Source organism: Lissotriton helveticus, chromosome 1_1 (genome assembly GCF_964261635.1).
Source record: "Lissotriton helveticus chromosome 1_1, aLisHel1.1, whole genome shotgun sequence".
Lineage (NCBI taxonomy): Eukaryota > Metazoa > Chordata > Amphibia > Caudata > Salamandridae > Lissotriton > Lissotriton helveticus.
Window position 1 is genome coordinate 1,127,808,958 of NC_136057.1, and position 23,781 is coordinate 1,127,832,738.

The 23,781-nt window shown below is 42.1% G+C and overlaps 1 protein-coding gene across 1 annotated transcript in view; it reads left to right on the top strand.

Annotated features, from left to right (window-relative positions):
• Positions 1–23,781, top strand: part of OTOGL (otogelin like) — a 1,067,300-nt gene that overhangs the window by 754,514 nt on the left and 289,005 nt on the right. The window contains exon 38 of the mRNA XM_078649280.1: positions 10,779–10,921. Coding sequence (XP_078505406.1) covers positions 10,779–10,921 — 143 coding nt within the window. The remainder of the gene's footprint in view (positions 1–10,778; positions 10,922–23,781) is intronic.

The following is a 23,781-nucleotide window of genomic DNA, read 5'->3' on the forward strand; positions in this document are numbered from 1 at the left end:
TGTAGTGATACTCAGTGTCAGAAATATTTTTAATGATAGCGATCACTAGCCTAATTGAAAACTGCTTTGCTAATTTAGGAAATAATGAACCTGGATAGCAATGTGGATATTTAGTGATTTAAAACATTAGGTCAACATGTTTCTCGCCTTAGTTTGTCACAAGGTTCAATTGGCGATTCTTCAGACCTATCTCAGAAACCTACACTATACTTATGACTTGGTGCCAAGCTTTGGTAGTAGCAAAATATGTGAATCACCAGTCACACATTGAGTCAGTGGCAATATTATACCTCAATTATTTCGTATATAGTGAAAACAAACAACATAAATGGCATAGGATTCACATTAAACATTAATCATTTTTTGAAAAACACAAGTGGTATGTGTGTTGAGTCACTACTGAATGCCCCCGAGCTGTGATGAACACTAGCACTACCATTCATCTTGGGAGCGTATATAATAGTGCAAAATACATGGATCTCAAGTATTTTTGTAAACACTCATCCCATTTGGGTATTGCCTCTGACCCATGAGAAGCAAGCAGAGGAAACCCTGATTCAGCGCCCTACATAAATTGGAGATAAGCATAACATTTTTCAAAGTTAAGCACCTCTTAAATTTGGAGTTGTATGCGTCAGAAAGGGGTGTTATGCATGAATAGTTTAAGTGATTTACCCATAATCACAGGATGTTGAGCCAATGCAGGACTCAAACCTGGTTCCCCAGTTACAAAGTTGGCAGATTTGGTTGTTAGGCCACATCCCTTTACCGTGTGGCCTTGAACAGTGTGTCCTCCTCTCTCTTTTTATATTTTTAAATCTCAGTTGCCCATGCCTACTGGTCACAAGGGTGCTGCAAATGTTGCAGGCAGTACAGGGAGTCCACTTCCATCTGCCACGGCAGTTACCCTGCCTGGCAACACTGCGGAAGTGCCAGCATGGTAGCCGGTACCTTCAGTTCCGGTGCCATCTCTGTGCGGGCAGTGTGCACCTCTGTGGTGTGCGCACTGTTACCCCAGTCACTGGCATGGGGAGCAGCAGACCAGCAAGTGAGATGTGTGCAACGGTGCCCCTTTTTCTCTCCTATGTAGTTGGGTCCCACAGCCCCATTAATCATATGCTGACCGTGGGGAAATGGGGCCTGAGGGTGAACCTAAGCTTGTAGAGAGGGCCCTATGCTCACGAACACCAGACAGAAAATAAATAAATAAAAATGCAGCTACCTCTGGGCCCTGGTCTGATAGTTAGCAGCAGAGTCATATGCACCCATTTTCTTTTGTTTTTGCTTCCCATGAGTACCAAACTTCCCAGGCCCATTTCCCCAGTCTTATTGATCCTAGATACCAGGAGGAGTTTTTTTCTGGCCTCCTGGCCTTGAAGATGGTGCATTTTGTGCAGAGCTTGAGTTTCCCCGTCCCTGTGACAGATCTGTCCTCTGGCGGCCTCCTTATGCTTTTCTCCTGCTGGTGGGGTATCTTGTGCAACCCCATTGCAAACTGTCAGCAAAACACACTCCCCCCATCCACAGAGCTCCCTGGCTTCTTGAAAGGCAACTGTAAGTCAGCGATGTCCAGGACCAGTCCACACAAGTCCTAGAGGAACCATCCAGGTTCCCTCCTGCAGGTCCATTCCTGTTCCACATGTGTATAAGTGGGCCAGTACCACTCACCCACAGACACCCATCCTAGTTCTGGGAGTAGTGTTGAGTCAAAGTTCTCCAGTACATTTGTACATGGTATCTGATGGCTTCTCCTACCAGCTGGGCATCCTTTTACCATCGTTTCTCCCAGGTCCAGTCTTTTCAGCTGCCTCTCGGTTGGGGAGGGGCTTTTAAGTGTGGGTGTAAAGCTCTGGGAGCCAGGCATTCCTGTCCCACACTAGAATGCCACATCATCACTCAACCCATGTCCCAACCCTCCTACAATATGTAGACAACAAGGACCCCCTGATGAGGATAACGTTCCTGGGTCAGGGCAAGTAATTTGTGGAAAGTAATACACCCAGGCAACACACAAACACTGGCAAAGTTCAAAGTGACAAAATAAATAATAAATAGTAAAGCACTAAGTTAGCACAGAAAGTACAATTTAATAAATTTGATAAAAGGTGTCATGAAGTAAATCATTGACATAATTACTGATTAAAAAACTGTAAAAAATTCATTTCAGTGGATATACAACAGATGCAAGTTATTTTTTTATACAGTTGTACAGTACAGTAGGGAGATGGTTTCCGTCTACGCGTTTCGACAAGTTGAAAGTGTCTTCTTCAGGACACTACCATCTTGTTGATAGAAATAGATAAACAATATTTTTTTTTCAAATGCCTCTGTGCTCGGCAGTGCACAATAGTCAATGCATTATGCTTGAACATAAAGGCCAGTAATTTGATACAATAACATGATATACCGCATAACATCAGTTCATTCTATATTCGTTATCATAGAGAAGCTATTAACAAGTCAAGAAACAATTAAAACAGACAGTTCATTCTATATTCGTTATCGTAGTGAAACTATTGACAGGACAAGATGCAATTAAAACAGACAGTTACCATATTTTCATATAGAAACATGATGAAAAGCAGAAGAATCTCAAAGGCCAAAAGAAAGAATGAAATTAGTGCATAGGTACTGGACAGAAAAGGGCTTAAAAAGCTGGTGTATCTCTAAGTAATAATTTGCTTACATATTTATTCAGTTAATCAAGAAATATGTTCTTACCTATTTGGTTGTACTTTAAATATCTACCCTGAGAATGCTAAAGGCCAAATAACAAAGTTTTTATTTACCTATATATGGGAGATGCTGTGGTTATTAGGGTTGTTATTTAGCTAACCAAAGGTGTAAAATGTCAATGCTTACCATATATTATACTTTCAAAAACCGGAGAAAAGAATAATTGATGTGAGTCCGGTCAAGATCTGAAAACAAGACTTCTTTATCTGTAAATTCAAAGGTTGTTATAAATCAAAAGCTAGTTGATTAAGTTATCATATCAAGAAATGTGCGTGCTGTTTCTTGAACTTATATGGAAAAAATAATTCGATATTCGGCATTTTAGATTCCGTTCAAAAACGGGAGAGATGAGCTTTCCCTTTACAAAGACTGTGATGTAAAAATTCACTATTTCAATATAAATGCCCGAGGTGTAGCTAGTCCACGTTGTAGTTCCTTATGCTGATAAAATCTGCGTCAGTGTATCACGCGGTAGGTTAATGGAATATAAAAGCGTCTTCAAGTTCTGAAAGAATCCTGCAGTGTATATTGTATGATTAGTTGCCCTATAATATATGGGATATGTGCAAGCTACTTTCAAGCACGTTCAGTTGTCGTATACCTGAATCAGAAATAGCTGAAAAAGCCAATTGTCATCGTCGTGCGCATATCCGATATAAAGGGTCGGAAAATGTACTTCAGCCGGGTTGAAACTCTGCCTGTTGTGCGTATGCTGTTAAAAAAACATGTATATTTTTATACACATATTGCACGAGTGCTAATTAGCTTGCTTTAATAGCCTGAATCTGTCCATATTTCTATAAAAGAGCATGAGAACTACCTTCCTAACTACCGAAATAATGCACATATCCTCGCTGGCATGAACTAGCAAAACGATAAATTGTTTTACCTGCAGGTGCGTATTCAACAGCTGTTTATATTTAGCGCAGCAGAAATCGGTTGAACGTTCAAAGCTCTCCGTACTGGATAGAGAAGAGTTAAATTACCAGTAATCTAGGAAAAAAGATGAGAGGTGGTGTTGGGCAGTGTTACAGGCTTCACTTTCATAAGCGTGCAAAAGATGAAACCTCGTTTACCTTAAAGCGCACGTGAAACAGACTTCTACTTTTCACGGAGCAGGGAATGATTAATCAAAGTAAAATCTGAGACTCTCCGGTCGCAATAAAAAGGAGTTAGATTGCCGGATGTCTAAAAAATAAAGACAAGAAATGATGTTGAGCAGTGCTACAGGCTCATACATCAAAATGTTACAGTTTAGTGTAGAAAGGAAAGTGAAAAACAGCCGTTACCTGTATTAGAAACCGCGTGGCTGACCAGAGTGGCGTGGTGTAACGTCTAGTACTTCTTAGAGACAAACAGGATTGATACAGCTGACATGATTCATTTTATATATCCCTCATTGGAATACGTGGCAGGGTCTACTGGTTCCACCTTTTAAAGGTATATGCGTTAGCTACCTAGACGGGAACAAAAGCGTATGATGATTTTTCAAGACTAAAAATACATCACCATAGAAGGCATAAATGGCGGGACTACTCTATTTTGAAATATGTATTCAAATAGTATACGTATAGGTCGATGATCTAGGTAATTGTTTCATTTTAGTTTGGCCTATGTTTTCTCATGTACCTAGATAGCCAAACATTAAAGGCACTTATTGTATTCGTATGGGCCGGTGATCTGGATGATCATTTCATTTTAATTTGGCCTCTGTTTTTACAGGTGGCAAATGAAAATCGTGACTATAGGGTACTGAGAAGGACGGGGGGGCCTATGAAAGGCTATGTTTGTGCACAGGGGAGGTGACCTTACTGAAGCTTCATGTGATGGCGTTTTCCCAGGGTAATTCATTGTTTAGTCCCTGGGTGAAAGTGCCCAAAGAGAAAATCCAGAAAACTTATTTTTTCTTCTGGATTTTATCACCACTATTATTATTAGGGGTGTGGATTTTCTCCAAAATGCGCCATTTGATATCTGAGGGAGAGTGTTTGAATTCTGAAAAATGGCTAACAAGTGGGGCTGTGTGTTTGTGTTTCTTGATGGCCGACCTATGTTCTGTTAGTCGCGTCTTCATTGCTCGTGAGGTCTCTCCTACATAGCCCAAATTGCATGGGCATAAGATTAAGTATACTATATTGCGTGTGTTACATGTCCAAAGTTTGGCTTGGATATTGAATTGATTGAAGACAAGTGATTCTCCTGTGAGAATGCCGTCACACGACTGGCATGAACCACATCGAGAGGTGCCTCTCACCTGGTTGGCCCCATCAATGGATTTTTGTATAAATGGGAGACTATTGGTTGGTGCAGTATAGCGCGATCGAACTATTAGATCATTTAGATTTTTGTTGCGGCGATGTGCAAACATAGGTTTTCCTAGCTTATTTTGTGTCGAATCCACATTTAAGAGGTGCCAATTGGCATTGATGACTTGTCTGACCGTCGCATCTAGTATGGAGTGCTTAGTTATACACACCAATTTTAGTTCCTGCTTTTCTTTTTGGGATTTGAGTAGAGCATCTCGGTCATAAATCCATGCTCTTTTGTATGCCTCTCTAACGAGGCGGTGGGGATAGCCTCGTTCAAGGAATTTCTTTTTCATTAAAACTGATTGGGTGTCATAGTCCTTTAAGTTAGTACAGTTCCGTCTTACCCTGAGGAACTGTGAGAACGGAATACTGTCCTTCTGGCTCCTCGGATGGTAACTGGAGAAATGAAGGAGGGTGTTCCTTGCCGTAGGCTTTGTGTATAGGTCCACCTCAAGCATGTTAGAGTTATGTCTGATAAAAATGTCTAGAAACTCAATCTGCAATGAGTTGATATGGGCAGTAAAGCGAAGGTTGGTGTCAGCAGGATTGAGCCAGGTTAAGAATTCTTTTAGAGTCTGTTCCCCATTGGTCCAGACAAAAAAAAACCCTCCTACAAAGCATGCTGGGATAAGCAAATATGTGACTTTAAGTTGTCTTGAAAAGAGCTCCCATACAAGCTTCGGTTTCAGCCTTTTGATGTTCAAGTCAATCAATCAATCAGTCAAGGTTTGTAGAGCGCAGCTACCCACCATGATGATTCTCTAGGCACTGCGGGCTGGGTGGTGGGGAGCCTTAGCTCCTAGGCATTCACGACTCAGCTCTCTGATCCCTTCCCACCAAAACTTTAAAGATGGGTCCCTCCAGTGTTGGCTTCAGTGGTATAGCACTGCTCCTTTACTCCAGTGGGCGTGGGCTGTCCCAGTCCAGGTGCAGTGTGATAAGCTAATTGTCAGACCCAAATTTCGCTCCCACCCCTTCCTTTCTCAGGAACTGGATCAAGCACTCTTAATTGCCCTTTTGAGTGGGAAGACCCATGACCCCTCTGCTGAGAAGCAGACTAAATATCTTGACCTAGAAGGGGAGACAAAGTCCTGTAAGCCGCTTATGAGCTGAGCCTGGGAAAGTGCCATAAGGTGTTTGTTTGGGATGTTAAGGACTGTAATTCACACCCGTTGTGCATGTTTTACTCCAGATTGATAACTTGCTTTAGGTTTAAGAAGCCCAAAACTGTACTTTAGGACACATTTTACCTATAATGTGTGCACACTGTGACCATATCGAAACTTCTGTAAGCACTACAGACCTACATATTATAAGACCTACCGCAGGTTAGCACCAATCCATGCAACGTATTTTCTGTGTGCAAGTACACAGCAGAATGTGCCAGACTGCAGTCTCACACGCTCAATCTGCACATTTGCTCATAGGGACCCAGTCCAGAGCCTTTTATCCTAAATGTGCAGTAGTGACCTTGCCTTAAAAGGCAGACACTAGCGGTTAACACGCTCCGTCCAATTATCATGCATTTACAGTGAATGGGACTCAGGTAGTAGTGGGCTCATATTAAAAAGGCCAAAAACAGGGTAGTCAAAGTAAAAATATACAGAGGGATTAATGGCCAGAAGTACCCACTTGCTACAGCGCTGCATAAGAAACACTTAAATAAATACATATTTAAATGAATTTACCCTTCCGTCCAGCCCCGAAAGGTATTAGGAATTGTGAATGGCCCACTTAATTACTGCTCTACAAAAAACAATAGGCTCCTGACTAGCATGATTCCCTTGTATGTCAGCTATCAGTCAAGACAGAAGGCCACTAATCGAAGGACAGAGCACACAAAAACCTGACATTTCAACCTTATTTTATGTTTTGAGAACACTTGGTACTTCTCAAAGATATTTGGACAGATACGTATCTCACTGGGAAGGATAACAGGAGGTTTTGTGGGAGGATTTTGTGTTGCAACTACTGGAATATTGAGTTTTAAATATTGTGCTCCCAAAGTATTGTGGTATAAATACCGACTACCAAGATATCAGGAAGTTAAGTAAATTATTGATTTGCTGTACTTCACTCAACATCTACCTCTGTTGATGATATTTCAGTATGTGAGGAAGCTCAAATGTGTTTTTCCTCGTAGCTAAAGTCCATGTATATAAATCCAAGAATAATGAGATTTTCAAGATCTTTCTGGTAATTTATTCAATACGTAACTAATATTTTATTCCTAAAAATGTAGACATCATACATGCATAGGGATGTTATCTTTTCCCATTGAATATAATCATATGTAGGTACACACAAGTGATACTGATTTTCTATTATTTTGCAGCCCTGAAGATACAAGTCTCTGGGAAATATGTGTTTACTGTCATTTCTATGCAATATAATACTTGAATGAAAGGTGCCACACTGGACCCTATACAACATACAACAGGAGTTGGAAGGAAGCTATATCCTATTGCCAGACCTGCCACCCAACCCTCTGCATGTAGCCTTACTCCTCTGAGAGTGGCCTTTTGCCATGCAGAGAGGGAGTAGGCCACAGTGCCTCGCCTGTGGCTAGCTCTTGTATCCGCCCCTTCATTGCACCTAAGACCCTACTTGATCAGCCTTCACCCTTTCACAGTAAAGGTTGACTAAAGTATCCATTGTTCAATGGTGATAAACAGCCAGCTGTCGGCAAGTAACCTACCTGTAGTAATCTATCTTCCATATCTATTATTGTGCATGCTCCCATACTGTCATTCCTCTCCTATGGTTACAGAATGTTTATGTTGGAATGTTCTCTGTGGACTCTGGTTTGGCAGTTTCCTGGGAGCTGTTGGAACTAATGGTCAATAAAGTACTTCTTTTCTATTACCTGGAAGTGTTTGGAGTTACTTCAAATTGGCGACGAGGACTGACCATTAGTACCATATACCCACGTGTGCTGCAGCTACAACTACCACAGTCCACAGGGAATATTCCAACATAAACATTCTGTAACCATAGGAGAGGAATGACAGTATGGGAGCATGCGCAATAATAGACATGGAAGATAGATTACTACACTACCCCCTACACCAGTCCTTTGGTGGAATATTAGTTCAAAGACAATATCATCTATCAAAAGTTCTTCACTTCTGAAACATTCACATTCTTCTATCTTTTGAAAGTTTAGAGACAAGCTTATAAGAGTCCAACCATCAAGGTCACTTTTTTTTAAATACATTCAGAGATGTTTTCAATGATGTTATGACACATGTCATGAATGATGTAAAATGTGAGGTCATAACCAGAGCATGATGGGAGCTTAAGTTATAGTTAGTTTTTTTAAACTATAACTGGTGTATTTGAAAGGTCTTGTTTTTTAACAATAGCTCATTTTAACCTTTAACCAGGCTTCAGGCATAAAAGTTTGACCCCAAGCTTTTCCAACGGTACAGTTCTTCAAAAATTCAGAACAATTGTTAGAATTTGACTTCTTAAAAATTCAATTAAATTATTTTTTATTGATAGAGCACATGCTTCGTAACAGAGTGAATTCAGTCTATTTGTACCCAGCAACGAAAGGTTCCTCAAAGAACCCAGCTTTTACTTTCAGGTGCTAGACAGTTTAATTTTGTGGCACTCAGACACAGTTTATATGAAGAGGGGGCCCCACTACCCCTAGTTATCAAATGAATATCCTAAAATGTATATTCCTGCACGGATTCATATATATAGATGCAATAATCCTAAGAGTGTTTATGATCAAGCGCTGAGTCATCTATAATCGGGAGAAGAAAACCAGGCACATTGAGCATGATGATATTGCCTCTCGGGTGCTCTGTAATGGTTATCTGCCATTGTGCTACCACATGACTTCGTAGTCCCTACATAACATAAATTGCAACCTACTTCAACAAGCTTGTGTCATCAGAAAAAACAAAACATTAATATATTAGGATAAAAGCAAAACAAAATTTGGTGAATGACAACAGAACCTACTTAGAACGCAAGAGCAAATCATGCTACTGCCATGACTGCTAATTACCAGGCATGTTTATGTAACTAGAATAGACTCTCCCTCATTAACCGTGATTGACGATTCTAATACACGCATTATGAGTGACCGGGTAATTTGTGTGATATTTAACCAACCTCCTAAAATTCAACTCTAGTAAAATAACCAATAACCAATTCCAAGTTTTGGTGGAATAGAATGCAGATTTTGGAACTTTCCCCATTTAAATTTTGGCAGGTAAACATATCACGCATACTTTATGACAGCCAGTAATTACTGCATTCGAAAAATTCTGCCTCACTTGTAATTGTGATTCCTGCACAAACAGAGATTTGCACAAGGAGTCAGAATCACCAAGCCTCCCGTAATATGGAGCTTTGAGTGTTAGTATGTCATTCGTTAAGCTTTTTCAAAACAGTTATTATTCAAAAAGAGTCAAATCATGCACAAAGTATGCTCAGTTTATTAGTTCAGGTATCATTGAAAGATGTATGCTTTTTTTTATTTGCTAAAGAATATTGATTAAACCAAGAGAAAAGTGTTTTTATTGAAAGAGGTCTGGGAAGGCAATCCAAAGCAATGTCAAGACTAGCCTTGCTTCGGGGAAGCCTCTGGAGGACCAGAAAGCGTCAATAACGAAATACACTCGCCGTGTGGTGGTCTGGATTACCACTTTGGTTAAATGTGGACCTTTAAGAAAAAGTGAACACACTGGTGGGGTTACATAGATCTGAATGCTGTCATGCGGTCTCGGCAATTGCATGGTCTGGTAAAAACGTACTGAAGCTCAAATTTAGCAATTCCTTTACCTTGTCACAGCCGCGCTGTGAGAAGCTATCAAAAAAGATACAAAAAATTGGGCGTTCTGCACCATTCAGGAAACTCCAAGAATTCAGAGACAATCTCACGTTACGATCACCTGAGTTCTGACCATGTTTCACAGCATGCTATGAGGTGAAGCGAGGATCCAGACAATCATGTGGCTGGCAGCAATTTGAAGTCTGTTAATCATCTAAACTAAGGTCCGCATTATAATGTCAGATGAACCACCACCAAAAGGTCGTCTGCGCGGTCTGCCCAACATCCAGGGCATTGGTCCGACCACTGCATTTTGATGCAGTAGATCGGAGTGATAAGGTCGGATTCCTAACCCTACAATCGAGGCGGTGCCTGCACAGGCACCGTCATATGGATTAGGATATCCTTTTCCAACTACCCGTTTATGGCCGTTCCACCGACATGAACAGGCAGCCGGAAAGGAACTTTGGGGGCCCCAAGCAGGGCCCCTGTCCCCCATGGGCCACTGCTAAGTGGCCTAGGACCATATGTAGTGCCCCCCACACATCTATGGACCGTGAGCCAGGCACCATATGGCGCCTGGCACATGGTCCATGGAAATGCACAAAGTGCCTTTTTCTACTGCGGTTTGTGCTGCAACCCATTTCCTGCGCCGCAGCACAAGCCACAGTATTAAAAAGCATTTTACGACCACCTGCATAGTGGTCATATCTCAATTGGGTGGGCGGGACCACTGATTTATTGTTGAATGGTTCCTGCCCACAGAGATGGCTGTCTGCGGTTTGTCCGACCGCTATTATAATGTGGACCTAAATATTTAAAGTTACCAAAAATCATGGAGTGAATGTGTCCCCTAGAATCATAATTAGACTTTCTTGCGTTCTTGGTAATGAGTTTGTTCAATGAATAAAACTGTACCTCATGCAAACTTTTGTATTTTACAGGTTTATGTTCTGTATTATCTGAACTGAGCATCATCACGTTTGATGGCAATAACATAGCACTCTACAACACAGCCCCATATATTCTAGTGAGACTTCCAAAAGAAACAATTGTGGCTCACATTGAGAAATGCCCTCCAAATCTGGTAAGAAAGTATTCAATCCATTTAACTGTAGAATATTAAATGTATTTTGAGCATTTTTATAATATGCATGCAATGCGACAGCAGCATCTATCTGTACGACACAGCTGAAAGAGTTAACAAGTACTGGCAAGCTAATAGCTATTTCATAATTGGAAGACTGAAGGCTATGATATAACCGAAAGAGATTCTTCTGTAAATGGCGAGTTTGTGAGTGTGATCGTGTGGATTGGTGAAAGCGTGACTAATAATTCAGTGCTTAGATGATTGGGGGTATAGATGTAGGAGAGAGAAAGTAACAGCGTGTATTTGGGTGAGTTTATGAATGGATGAATATTTCAGTACATTGATGGATGCTTCGATGAATTTATGAGTGTATAAAAGGATTAACAAGTGACCACATGGATAGGTGGAGACAGGTTACACCAATCTAACAAGATGAAGCCTCGGACAGCAGTAGTAACAATGTTATAAAAATACCATTATTTACCAAAATTATTCCAGCGTTTGCATTACACCATGAGTGGGGACAATCATGCTAATAATATATACTATATATATGTATAAGAAAATCATTTCCAACATTTTACCATTTCAAGCATTACACCAAGGGTGCATTACATAGCCGTGGGCATTAATATGTCAAGAATGCCCCAGACATCAGTAATTGTCCCCGTGAAGCACGTTCAAATTGACCCAATTGTTTATTAATACTAGATGCATGTTAAGTATTGCATATTCACTCAGTAATACTAAGGGCCCTATTATGAGTCTGGGACTCCTTGTGGCGCGGCGGTGGCGGATACAGCCTCCGCCGCACCAGCAGTCCGACCACCCGATTATGACTCGGGCAGTTGGACCACTGGCTCTGCCAGGGAATTTCCATTCCCTGGAGTTGGAGTGGCGGTCAGAGGCCGCAATATGCTTAGCAGAACCGCCACGGTCCCGCCAAGCACATGACGTGTTTCCTATCTGCCAGGGTTTTCAGGGTTGTTCCCTGTGCCTCAGTAATGCACACAGGGGGCCATGACATGTACACAGGGGGGCATAACAGGGGGCCATGACATGTACACAGGGGGGCATAACATGTACACAGAGGGGCATAACGTGGTCATGGCATATACATAAGTTCCTGTATGGCATGGACTTTTGAGACTGCCTGCCAGACCACTATGAATCCATAATCTGGTGGGCGGGTGGGGCCACCGCTCCACCAAAAATTTGTAATAGGGCCCTAAGTGTTTGTTTATATTTGTTCAGAATCATGACTGCATGTTTACATTTTTCACATCACTCAAAATTATTTGTGCATGTTCAGAATTGCATCACAACTTCACCTTGAATGCTCTTTTAGATTTGTGCTCAGAAATCCTGGGTGCTAGGTATATTTGCACCATTACCTAGAACAATTAACTACCCAGATATATTTGCATCATTTCTCATTAATCATAGCACATGATTAGATTTGTGCCATTAATCATTAACCATAAGTGCAGTTTGATATTTTCTGTATCATTCACTAAAGCGCGATATAGGCCAAGAGTTGTAGCATCACGTGGTAATACTGCCATGTCCTAATTTCAAACATACCAACAAAAAACATTTGCTAGTAATATTATAATCCTTTTTTCCCCTGAAAGAGGCCCATCTGCCTGATGCCTGATTTAAAGATCCCTGCCTGACTGACAAGCATTTCTAAGCCAACCTTGGAACCTCCAAACCCTTGACTCCACTGTAGGCTCAGGAAAATTCTCAGAGGGCATCATGTTGTTTTTCCAACTTAGTATTTCTGTTTATTTTACACAAGCAAAGACCAAAGCAAGAGTGTATATGTGTAATCCAAACAATCAAAAAAATCATGAATGGATTTCCTATGAAATCTTTTGCCAATCCCCCTGCTCTAAATAAGGTGAGGTGACCTTCACTGTGTCCTTGCAGCCCAGTGGTGCATAGCCCACCAGGTCAAAGGTTTACGCTGGTGGAGTCAGCCGAGTCTCTGCCACTGAAAACCCAGCTAAAGAAGATGGGTAAACCATGGGCGTGGCAGATCAGGCTAGTCAACAATGTTTTGGGGGCTCCCACTCCACCAAAGTCTAAATGACCTCCAGAGTGTTAATACAGATTACTAGCAGTCTATCAGAAGTCAGGAGTAAAAATGATGCAGTACAACAGGTCATTGATATAGGGCTCCATCTGAATTTGGATGAAAAGCTGCAGTACCTGAGGTCTGCACAAGAAGACACTGAACTCAGCATTCTTGACACAGTGGCACTAGCAGCAGATTCTCTGCCAAGATGTATTTTAAGCAAACCTTGATAACGTGCATGCTGAAATGTATTGCAACACATTTACACTGAATCAATCTTACCACAAGATTCTTTACCAGTCAAGCATCAGGTGACTTCTTGAATGTAGGAAATTATTTGAAAGTATCCACACATGTCATTGTGATGAGGAACTCCTCGGTCTTCTGACCTGGAGGTCAAATGTCAGAATATATCAGAGTGTGACGGATCCCTTTGACTTTTTTTCTTTTGTGTAGCTCTGTTCTCTTCCAAGTGCCCTCTAGCACCAATAGACTTCTCTCTGCGGCGGTTGAATTGTCACTTTTACTTGCCACCATTGCTATTTTGCTATTGGTTTTCTGTAGAGAATGTACATCGAAACAGTGCAGGTAATGATAAATTACGCCAAAAAGACGACCACTACAGGCCTTCAAGATCCCCTTTTCATTAATTAAATGCTGTATTTGTGATTGCGAGAAATCAAAATCACTTCCCTATATGCATATTGTTATTTCTTACTATCTCAGCACAAAGGGTGCATAGGAAGAGGTCCCTCGGATGTTAGCAAAACAGATTTATCAGACTATGTACATAGTGCCAAACCAAAGTAGAAGTTTCTGTTTTCACACATATTTTTCTGTGAGTATTTGTGTCTTACTTTTGTCCTAGTTATGAATCACTACTGAATGTATAGAGATTAGCCATGCTTAGCGACTAACTGGATTAACAATTATTTATTCCGTAAATAAACATGTATTTGCTACTGGACATTCATGAACAACACAGTCCTTACTATGGTATAAAATAATACACAACTCACAGGAAAGGCTTTATAAATTAAATCTAGAAATACGGAAAGTCAATAGACTTCTTTAACAGGCACTCACAGTTAAGCTTTTTGAATCGAGCTCAATGTGGTTTTGACTATGGAAAATAGATATGCACACAGTAAATAATGTAAGTATGGGACATGTCATCCTTACTAAATAAACATCCGTTGTCCGACAACTGTATGAAACAGTTTCCCTGATGAACCTCTGCAGCTCAAAGAGTTGAAAGCTGAAGATTAGTCCCTTCATTAAGTGAAGATGTGAACCAGTAACATATTCACAGAGTAATCAGTGCAAGGTTCCTGAGTAGTACCTCAATTTATAGCACATTGTCAATGGAATATTAAAAATATAGTTTAATTTGCATTTAAACAACCTGAGGTGAGCGATGTATTTTTTTATGTGGGTTCAGATGACGGTCTCCTGAAGTACGTAGGATACATGTTTTATTTCCAAGAAACTAATACTTTTACATGTGTTTTTGTGCGCGTGTTGTACGGTTAATTACAGAACACTTTTTTAAATGTTGTAAGAAGCTGTCAATCTTTGCTGTATTCTTAATAATTATTGTATGTTGGCATTTACAAATGTACATAGGAATCGTCAAGTACATTGGCAGTTCAAGCAGATAAATGTACAATGAGGCAGATAGAGGGTCCCCTGCTTGGGATTCGGATTACAAGGACAAATGCAAAGATAGTAACAAACATAATTTGGTAGTAATGCCAGCAGAGGTTAATGTGTATTAAACTATCCCTCATGAATATATAAAGTGTGCGACTAGCATTAATTTGCACCAAGGTACTATTAGGTACCATGGGCCAGATGTATAAAATGTTCATTCATTCTCCAAAAGTGGTCGTAAACCATGTTTATGATTGTTTTTATATATATTCTTTAAAGCAAACAGGGCTGTGTTTGAGAAGCAAATTCTTTAAACTTTGTTTGAGGGTAGACAGTGGTCTTGAGTACCACTTGCTACTTCCCCAAAAACTTGTTTTACAATCTCAAGAAAGCCCTCCCTTTGTGCGAAAGACTTACCACCTTATGTTGGAAGTAAATAAAATGTCAATGAATTTTACTAGATTTCGGTTGCAAACTATTGATACCTACCCTACTGAATTACTGTTTGGAAGAGGCACCCTAATCATGTCCCTTCCAAATAGGATTTGTTACTCCCTTCTAAACCCCTTTTGCAATCCAATAATGTGTTACAGAATAACAAAGTGGGTACAGTACATTGCAAAAAGTCATTGAGTGGTCGCAGACCTTGTGATTTTGTGAATTGCAAGGTTTGAAACCACTAAATGGTTTTGTATATCGGGCCCTAAGTCACATCTTGCACAAGCATGCACATTTGACCCATAGCAGCCTTCCCCAGTAAAATCAATGCTTATATTTTGTCATTATAGACAGTTACTTACTGCCATAGATTAACAAGCTTTGGCATAGCCAATACGTCTTGCCTTTGGGACCTTATGAGTAATTAAGCACAGTCCTTCGCGTGAGTCACATGAGGCTTCCCAAGCATGTCATATGATCGTTAATGCACTCATCTGGAATCTAAGCACACAGGATCATCAATACCATCTTTTCTCTACTGCAGTTCACTAAAAGGTATCCTTTGAAGCAGCATACCTAATCAATGCACAACTTATTTCTAAATTACACTGGGAATATGTAAGAAGACTATTTTGCAGAGTGCCTGACCCTAAGATGGCCGCTCTCGGCGGAAACACCGAGCTCTCCCGATTGCTTCAGTGGAGTCGTGGAGACCTCGCCAAGCCAAAGCAGGGACCGGGCACAAGAGGGTCCTGATCCAATGCCCCTCTGATTCTCTGGACATCTTAACGTGGACTCACATGTTAGTGTAGGCAGCCCCTGGGTGCCTGTCCCCAAAATGGCCACCCGGGACCTAATCTCTGAACCACAGATGCAACTTTGCAGAGGTGTCCCTACCACCTTATAGAGGGCACCCTTAACGATACAGGCCCCCCTCCCAGGATATCAGCCCAGCACAGACCCTCAAACCTGGTCCTAGAGAAGCCCTAACCCGCCCGTCCCCTCACTATTGGATCCTTTCTCCTGGGAGGGTAGTCCTCAAGATCCCAATCCCCCCACCTGACTAGAAAATACTCTCTCCTCCTCACGACAACACTTCAATTACACCCCATAGGGAATCCGCCTCCCTCTGAACACAGACAAAATGCCACCGGCCACGCTAATTGTTGCCACCCCACGAACACCGAATTACCTGAAACCTCACTGGCCGAACTACTTCACGATTAATTTCCCCTCCAACCTCTCAAGTAAAGCGAAGAGAAATTTCAAACATAGACTGATCAGACAGCACCCCGAAACACTATTTGCAGACACCTTCCACTGCTCCTCCAATGGGCAGATAAAAATAGATCTTATCTTCCATACTGAAAGACCCGACAATTGGAACGCCATCCTTACCACACATCTTCACATCTCTGAAATTACCACCACATCCCATAGCTGCAAAGTGACAACCTCTCTCCCTAACCGCCAGATGCAGAGCGGGAACATCTCCATAACCATCTACTCGAATTGCACAGTCCTGATACAAGCTAATAATGATAACCTCGAGGTTTTCGACTCCCTCTTCCTCTCGCTAAAAAAGGCCCCTTTGCACATTACTCGATCCAGCCCGACCCCTCTCTTACCCCCAATTAGCCTGCCACGTCAGGTGAGGTGCCAGACCCTTCTTGCGACCTCTACGAGAACCTCCTCACCGCCCTCGCGAGTCACCTCCCGCAACTCTGCACCTCTGAATAACGATCCCATCCCCACTGGCGGACGTCCCTCCCACCCTCGCCTCCCCTTCCATGCTAACCAGCCAACCAGGAATGAGTCATACTCCCAAGCACAGACTTCCTACAACTCGACTCCGCCCGCAGGCTACGCAAAGCCAAATCCACGATACGAGCCTGTGCTCCTCCTGCCCATGATCCCTCCCAGAGACAAATCAGGCTTGAACGAAACTTTAACCAACCTGGACACGATCCAAAAACTCTGGCCTGCCAAGGTACCGCCCCCCAGCGGGCCCCTTGTGCCCCCCCAGGTCCCGGCCATCGACCTCTAGAAGAACGGTTACTGAGAATCACTTAGAGAGACCCAGAAGATCAAAAGCCGCACTGTCCTCTCTGAAAGCGGCAGACCTAGCCTCAACCTACGACTCTCCCTCCGATTCCTTCCCCCAAATCTATGATCCAAGTGATTACGGGAGTCGGAAGAGACCACCCTCCACCGAAAGAGCCTAGGCCCGGGCTCATCTAACTTCTCTACCTAGTGCCCCATCTACTAAGAATCTGAGCAAGAAAGGGCCCCCTTCAACTGCATACTCCTAAACTGCAGATCAGCCTCTAAACATGCAACCGAACTAGGGCCAGCCATCCTTTCCCATGGTATAGACATAGCATTTATCACGGAGACCTGGCTCAACAATCGCTCTTACTCTAGCATGGACATGCTGGTGCCTCCTGGATTTATAATGATCAACAAAGACAGAAAAGTTCAAATAGGAGGGGTATAGCAATCATTCATAAGAATAACATCTCCATGATGGAAACTGCCTCTTGCCTGTATAGCTCCTTTGAATGCCTCACAGTCAACATCAAGACAAGTGACAACAGGCCATCACTCTGCCACCTCCCGTACCACCCCCCAGGCAACTCCTCTGAATTCGGAGAACACCTCTCCGACCTGATTGCCCATTACTCACTCGGAAACTCAAACAACATAATTCTTGGTGACCTCAGTCTAAGATGGAATGGAACAAAAAACCTGTTCATTCAAACCTTAAACAACCTTCTACCAGAAAACAATCTGACCCAACGCTGCTCAAAAGAAATGCATCACAGAGGAGCAACCCTCGACGCAAATATTGCCCAAAGCAATGCAATCATCATCGACCACATCCTTCCTGTAGACTGGTCCGACCACCACATCAACCAATCAGTCCTAACTCAACACCCCATGCAGGACTCCCCCAAATGGATTAGAAACACAGCTCAGATCCCTCGAGCTGATCTAGAAGAAAGGATAAGCTTGCTCCTCCCCAACATCACTGATCATCTCCCCACTACTGAACTCACCTCTCTCTACAACTCAAATATGACACTCACCCTCGACCAACTAGCCCCTCTGAAACTAAAAAAAGACAGGAGCATTCCATACAGATCTTGGTTCACCACTGACATCAACGAAGAAAGCAGAGAACTAAGAGCCTCAGAAAGAACCTAGAGGAACAATCCCACCGTCTTCCACCTCGATCAACACCAATCAGCCCGCAGGAAATACAAAAAGCACATTAAGAAAGAAAAAACATTCTGCTCTGCGCTAGACAACGCAAAAAACAGACCTAAAGAGCTCTTCAATATCATCAGGAAACAAACCTCCAAGCCCCTTGCCGCCTCATTTCAGGCATCCAAAGAATGATGTGACAAATTTGCCATCTTTTTCAATGACAAAATCGCCTAGATCGATCTCTCCCTTGGCTCCAATCTCATCCCCTCCACCGAGATCCAGTCGCCTGTAACCAACAACAGAGCTTCCAAGAATCCCCCAAAACACTGGTCTTCCTTCATTCCCATTCAGGAAGCAGAGATAGTCAAGCTAATCTCCAAAGCTAAACCCTCATCCCACGCCCTTGATCAGCTACCCCTTCAACTGTCCAAGGACTTGAAGCTCGTCCTAGCCCCGCTATGGTGCAAGATCATAAATAGCTCACTGAGATCAGGAGTCGTACCAGATTGCCTCAAAGTCGGACAAGTCACGCCACTGCTGAAAAAGCCCAGCCTAGACACTGAGGATTTGAATAACTTCAGACCTGTCTCGAACCTACCTCTTCTGTCCAAAATCCTGGAAAGATGTGTACTTCCTCAACTGACCCAACACTTGGACAACATCAACCTTCTAGATCCCCACCAATCGGGCTTTAGAAATGGCTGCAGCACTGAAACCTCAATTCTCAATGTCATACACGATTTACACAAGTCACTCGACTCGGACTAATGTTGCCTTCTCATCCTCCTGGATCTATCAGCTGCATTCGATACGGTCGATCACAAACTTCTCATCAAGGTTTTACAAGAAAGGGCAGGTCTTGAAGAGACGGTCCTACACTGGTTCTCTTCCTTCCGCCATAACCGCTCACAAAGAATAAAAATCAAAAACTTCAAGTCTGACCTCCACCCCGTTAACAGGGGTGTTCCACAAGGGTCAGTGCTCTCCCCTCAGCTTTTCAACATTTACATTGACCCCTTCCCACTCTACTCAGAAAATCCAACATCCCTTTCCACCTATATGCTGATGACACACAGTTGTATCTGGAAACCACCTCCATTGATGACATCCAGAGACTCAATGCCATGCTCAGAGAGGTACAACATTGGCTCTCAAGTAATAACCTAAAACTCAATCAAGAGAAAACGGAAATAGTCCTCATCTCCAACAAAAAAGAGAACCCCCAAATTGCAGAATGACTCAAAGCAATTGATGCCCTCAATGGTAACCTCACCCTGGCGGATTCGGTAAAATCTCTATTTATCATCTTAGACCCGAAACTGGACATGAACAAACACATTACAAAATTCGCTAAAAGTGCCTTCCTCAATTTGAAATTATTGCACAAAATAAAACCCTTCCTCCCGCCCAAAGACCTTCAACAGGCCTCTCAAGCACTGGTGCTCTCCAGACTCGATTACAGGATTGCAGCCCTGACTAGTACAGCAAAATCCCACCTCGCCCCCCTCAAAAAAACTTTTAATGCAACAGCCAGAATGGTCACCGGAACTAAGAAAATTGACCACATCTCGCCCGCACCCAGAGAACTAAAATGGCTCCCAAGTGATTTGCGAGCCAGCTTCAGAACAGCCTGCCTCATGCACAAAGCCCTTCACACAGGCAAACCGGAATGCCTGGCCACAAACTCAAAAGGGCCTGCCAGTTCAGGAAACTCAGGAGCTCCAATACTCTGTTATTCATCCCACTGAAAACACGCAAGCAAAAAACCCGCGGCCAGGTTGTTTGCCGGTAACGCGCCCAAAATCTGGAACTCCATCCACCCCCACATCAGAACGATCCCCTCGTTTGCAAAATTGAAAAACCTGCTCAAAGTCCTCTTCCTCGACTGCTCACTAGCGAACCGATAGGATCCAAGGAAGTACCTTAGCCGGCACTCCATCTGACTTCAACTCTGCCCTGTGACACTGGCATCCTCTATCCACGGACCCCTTCTGGAAATCCTATCCCCTCCCTCCGCCCTGAACAAGAAAACTTATCGGATACTCTTCTTGTGTGACCCGTCGCAAATCCCTATGTTCTACTATAATCTCTGTACTGCCTGTTTGCATATAAACTACTTGCTGTCAAGCGCTCCGATACCCTCGGGTCCAGCTAGCACTATACAAAACTCCTAAAATAAAATAAAATAAATAAATAATGTAACTAGAGTTATTGGCTTAGCTGATGCGTTTAAGCTATGTTGTAGAGCAATGTGTCTGCTGGGAATTTTTTCAGCCTGTTTTGAAAGGAGAGACTAAAGGGGCTTATTATGATCTCGCTCGTAAAGCCTCTGACATTAGGTCGGAGTCTTTACAACCGAGATCATTGTTTTCAATTCCAACCGGCTTATTACAATACAGCTGCTTGGAATTGAAACTAACTGGTCATTCCGGCTGGCTTCCAATGGGCTCAAGGAGCCTGTCGGCTAGTCAGAACAGGCCCGTAATCCATATGGATGGCGTTTTACGCCATCTGGATTACGATGCACGGTTTCCGTCAGGCTTTCCATGCTGGGCTTTCTGACATGGAAAGCCTGTTGGAGAACATGTTTAGTGGCCCCTAGGAGGGCCCCTTCTGTTTTAGGCCTCCAGTTGGGGCCGAGGGGCCACCTATGGTGCTCCCTTGTTGATCCCTGCACCTTGTGGTGCCTGACATGGGGTGCAGGGATCAACACAACCTTTGATTTCCATATGGGAGCTTGTGCTACAGCCGGTTTACGGCCATAACACAGGCTCCCATACGGAAATGTGGCAATGCGACTAAATCATGTGTGGTCACATCATAATTAGGCGGTTCAGACCGCCAACAGGAGGTCAGACGGTCCCGTTTCTGCCACGGTGTTGGTCGAAGGAAACTCCCACCATCATTGTAAAAAGCCCTAAAGAGTAAGAACTTGTGTGTGTTTGTTGTTGATCTATATATATAAAAACGATGTATGTATGTCTGTCTGTCTGTCTATTTGTCCTTTATGCATTACTACACCATTCATCCAATCGTCATGAAACTTTGGGAAGTTGTTGAGTACACTCCTGCGAAGGTTTTTGGCATAACATTTTTTTAAATATCGGCCCCCCAGGGCCCTAATAATCTTTCGAATACTGATAAACGTTTACAGTTTACGGTGCGACTCGCTTTGCAATGACCATCACAAAGCACAAGGACAATCGCTGCAAGTGTGTGGACTAGATTTGGAGAATCTATGCTTCTAACATGGACAACTGTATGTGGCCAGCTCACGCGTCGGAAAACGTTCTGATTTATTCGTGTATGCACCAGACGGAAAAACAAAAATATCCACAAGCACGCGAATAAATAAATAGAATTAAAACGACACTTTGAAATGCTTTCCATATTGAAATGAATAAGTTTCAATAAAAATGACACAATGTAAATTGAATGTTATCATAACAAGTTTCCTTGAATTTCTTTTCTTCTGAGATCGCAGCAACACGCGACGGGTAAGCTAGTAGTGAGATAAACAAAGAAAACAAAGCAAGAATGAGAATTAGTGAAAGTGAAAGAGAGGGAATATATAGTGTGTGTCATATTAAGAGTAAATGTAGGAGATATTAATTTAATTAGATGATGAGTGTATGTGTAAATGTGAGATATAGAAAGAGGGAAGGTAGAAGAGTAGAGACTGAGAGAAAAAAGTGTAGAATAGAGGGAATGGTGATAGGATTATTAGCAAGAGACAAATAGAGGAGTGAAAATGGAACAAGAGAAGGGGCGATAGAGGCAGTACAAAAGGGATAGAAATTAATATTAAGGATATTGTGAATTTTAGATAAATATGACAATTAGGGAATAAAGGAAAGAGAATGTTTGGGAATTAAAAGTGTAGGGAATGTTAGAAATAATAAACTGAAATACAAGAGAATAAAGATGGTAGTTATGGAAGAGTGAAAGTTAAGTGGGGCGAATATAGGGGCTTAGTAGATGAGAACGAATAAAAATGGCATTTTATAAGCTTTGGCCATTAAACAAAGCCGCACAAAGGATGTAAGCAGAGTTAAAAAAATGTGTACAACTATAACCAGATTAAATCACACACCTGTCATTAAAAAACAAAGCTTGCTCCCTAAAACAAAAAGCCTTTAGACTTTAGTATATCGGGACGTTTTATAAAATCTGAAGCCGAAGCCGAAGGAATTAGCTCCCTTCACATGAGCACCAGCTACATTACAGACTCCTTCATTTGTAGGCACAGGGATAGTAAGTAATTCGCCCAAAAGCAGAAGATGTGGAATCTCCCGCCAAAAGTTAAACCCTGTTGCCCAGTGAAATAATTTAGCCACTTTAGGCGTAATGCCATGCTAATGCGTTGACAAGACAGGAAAGGCTGGGACAGTTTCAGTGGAACGGTACGTTTTGCTTAATGTGCAGATGACTGCAACAGAAAAAACCCTCTAAATATGATGCCCTTTAATAAAATTTGGAGATAATATGTTATTACATTTTAAAGAATGTAATGTTTGGCACAGTGTGCGTAGCACGATAGGTCCTGCTTAATATGCAGCGCACTGTCAATGTAAAAATATGAATAAAAATATGCATTTTATTGAAAGTAAAACATTCTGCGTAACTGCAACCTACATAATGTAAGGACTGGGGCAGTGTCAATAGCACAGCAAATGCTATTGTAGGGGCAATTAAGTACTCTTGGCCCTTTAGATTTTGATAATATTTGCAGAAAATCGAAACGTTTCATGTTAAAGCCTGTAGAAGTGCACATGCTTAGTGGGTATACTGGAAGGGCTGAGACAGTATCAATAGCACAGCAAGTTTGGCTGTATGGTCAACTATCTGCCACTGGTCCATTTTAATTTTGTAACATTTGCCGAAAAACGTGAAAAAAAAAAATACTTGTCACTGCACATCCTTACTGAATGCTTCTGAACTGTATGAATCAAAACATTTAAAGTAGGAAAATAAACCAAGTTAATAGAGTTAAAAAGATGTTAACAATACATTTGGTGCACTTGTGAGCTCAAACTCTATCGCCCCCCCTAAAAAATCACTCAAACTAAAAGTTGCCATGTTGGTGCATTGAATATACTGGAAGGGCTGGGACCGTGTCAATAGCACAACAAGTTCAGGTTAATGGGCAGACTGAATGCTCCTGAACTGTGTGAATCAAAACAGTTAAAATAGGTAAATAAACTAATGTACTCCAGCTAAGAAGATGTGAACAGTACATTGGTGGACTTGCGAACTCGAATATTGTTGTTCCCCTTAACAAGCAATAGGAATTGCAATGCAATGCAACTAACATGACCGATTTTTATAACTAACTGTAAGTTCAATGTTGTACAAGACAGGGGACCCTAGTTATTTAGGATCTTTGGAAAGAATAGAGATATACTGAATAGTATATAGCCTCTGTCCAGCCGGACAGGAATTTATTAATTAGATTTTTTGTAATAGTTCATTTTTT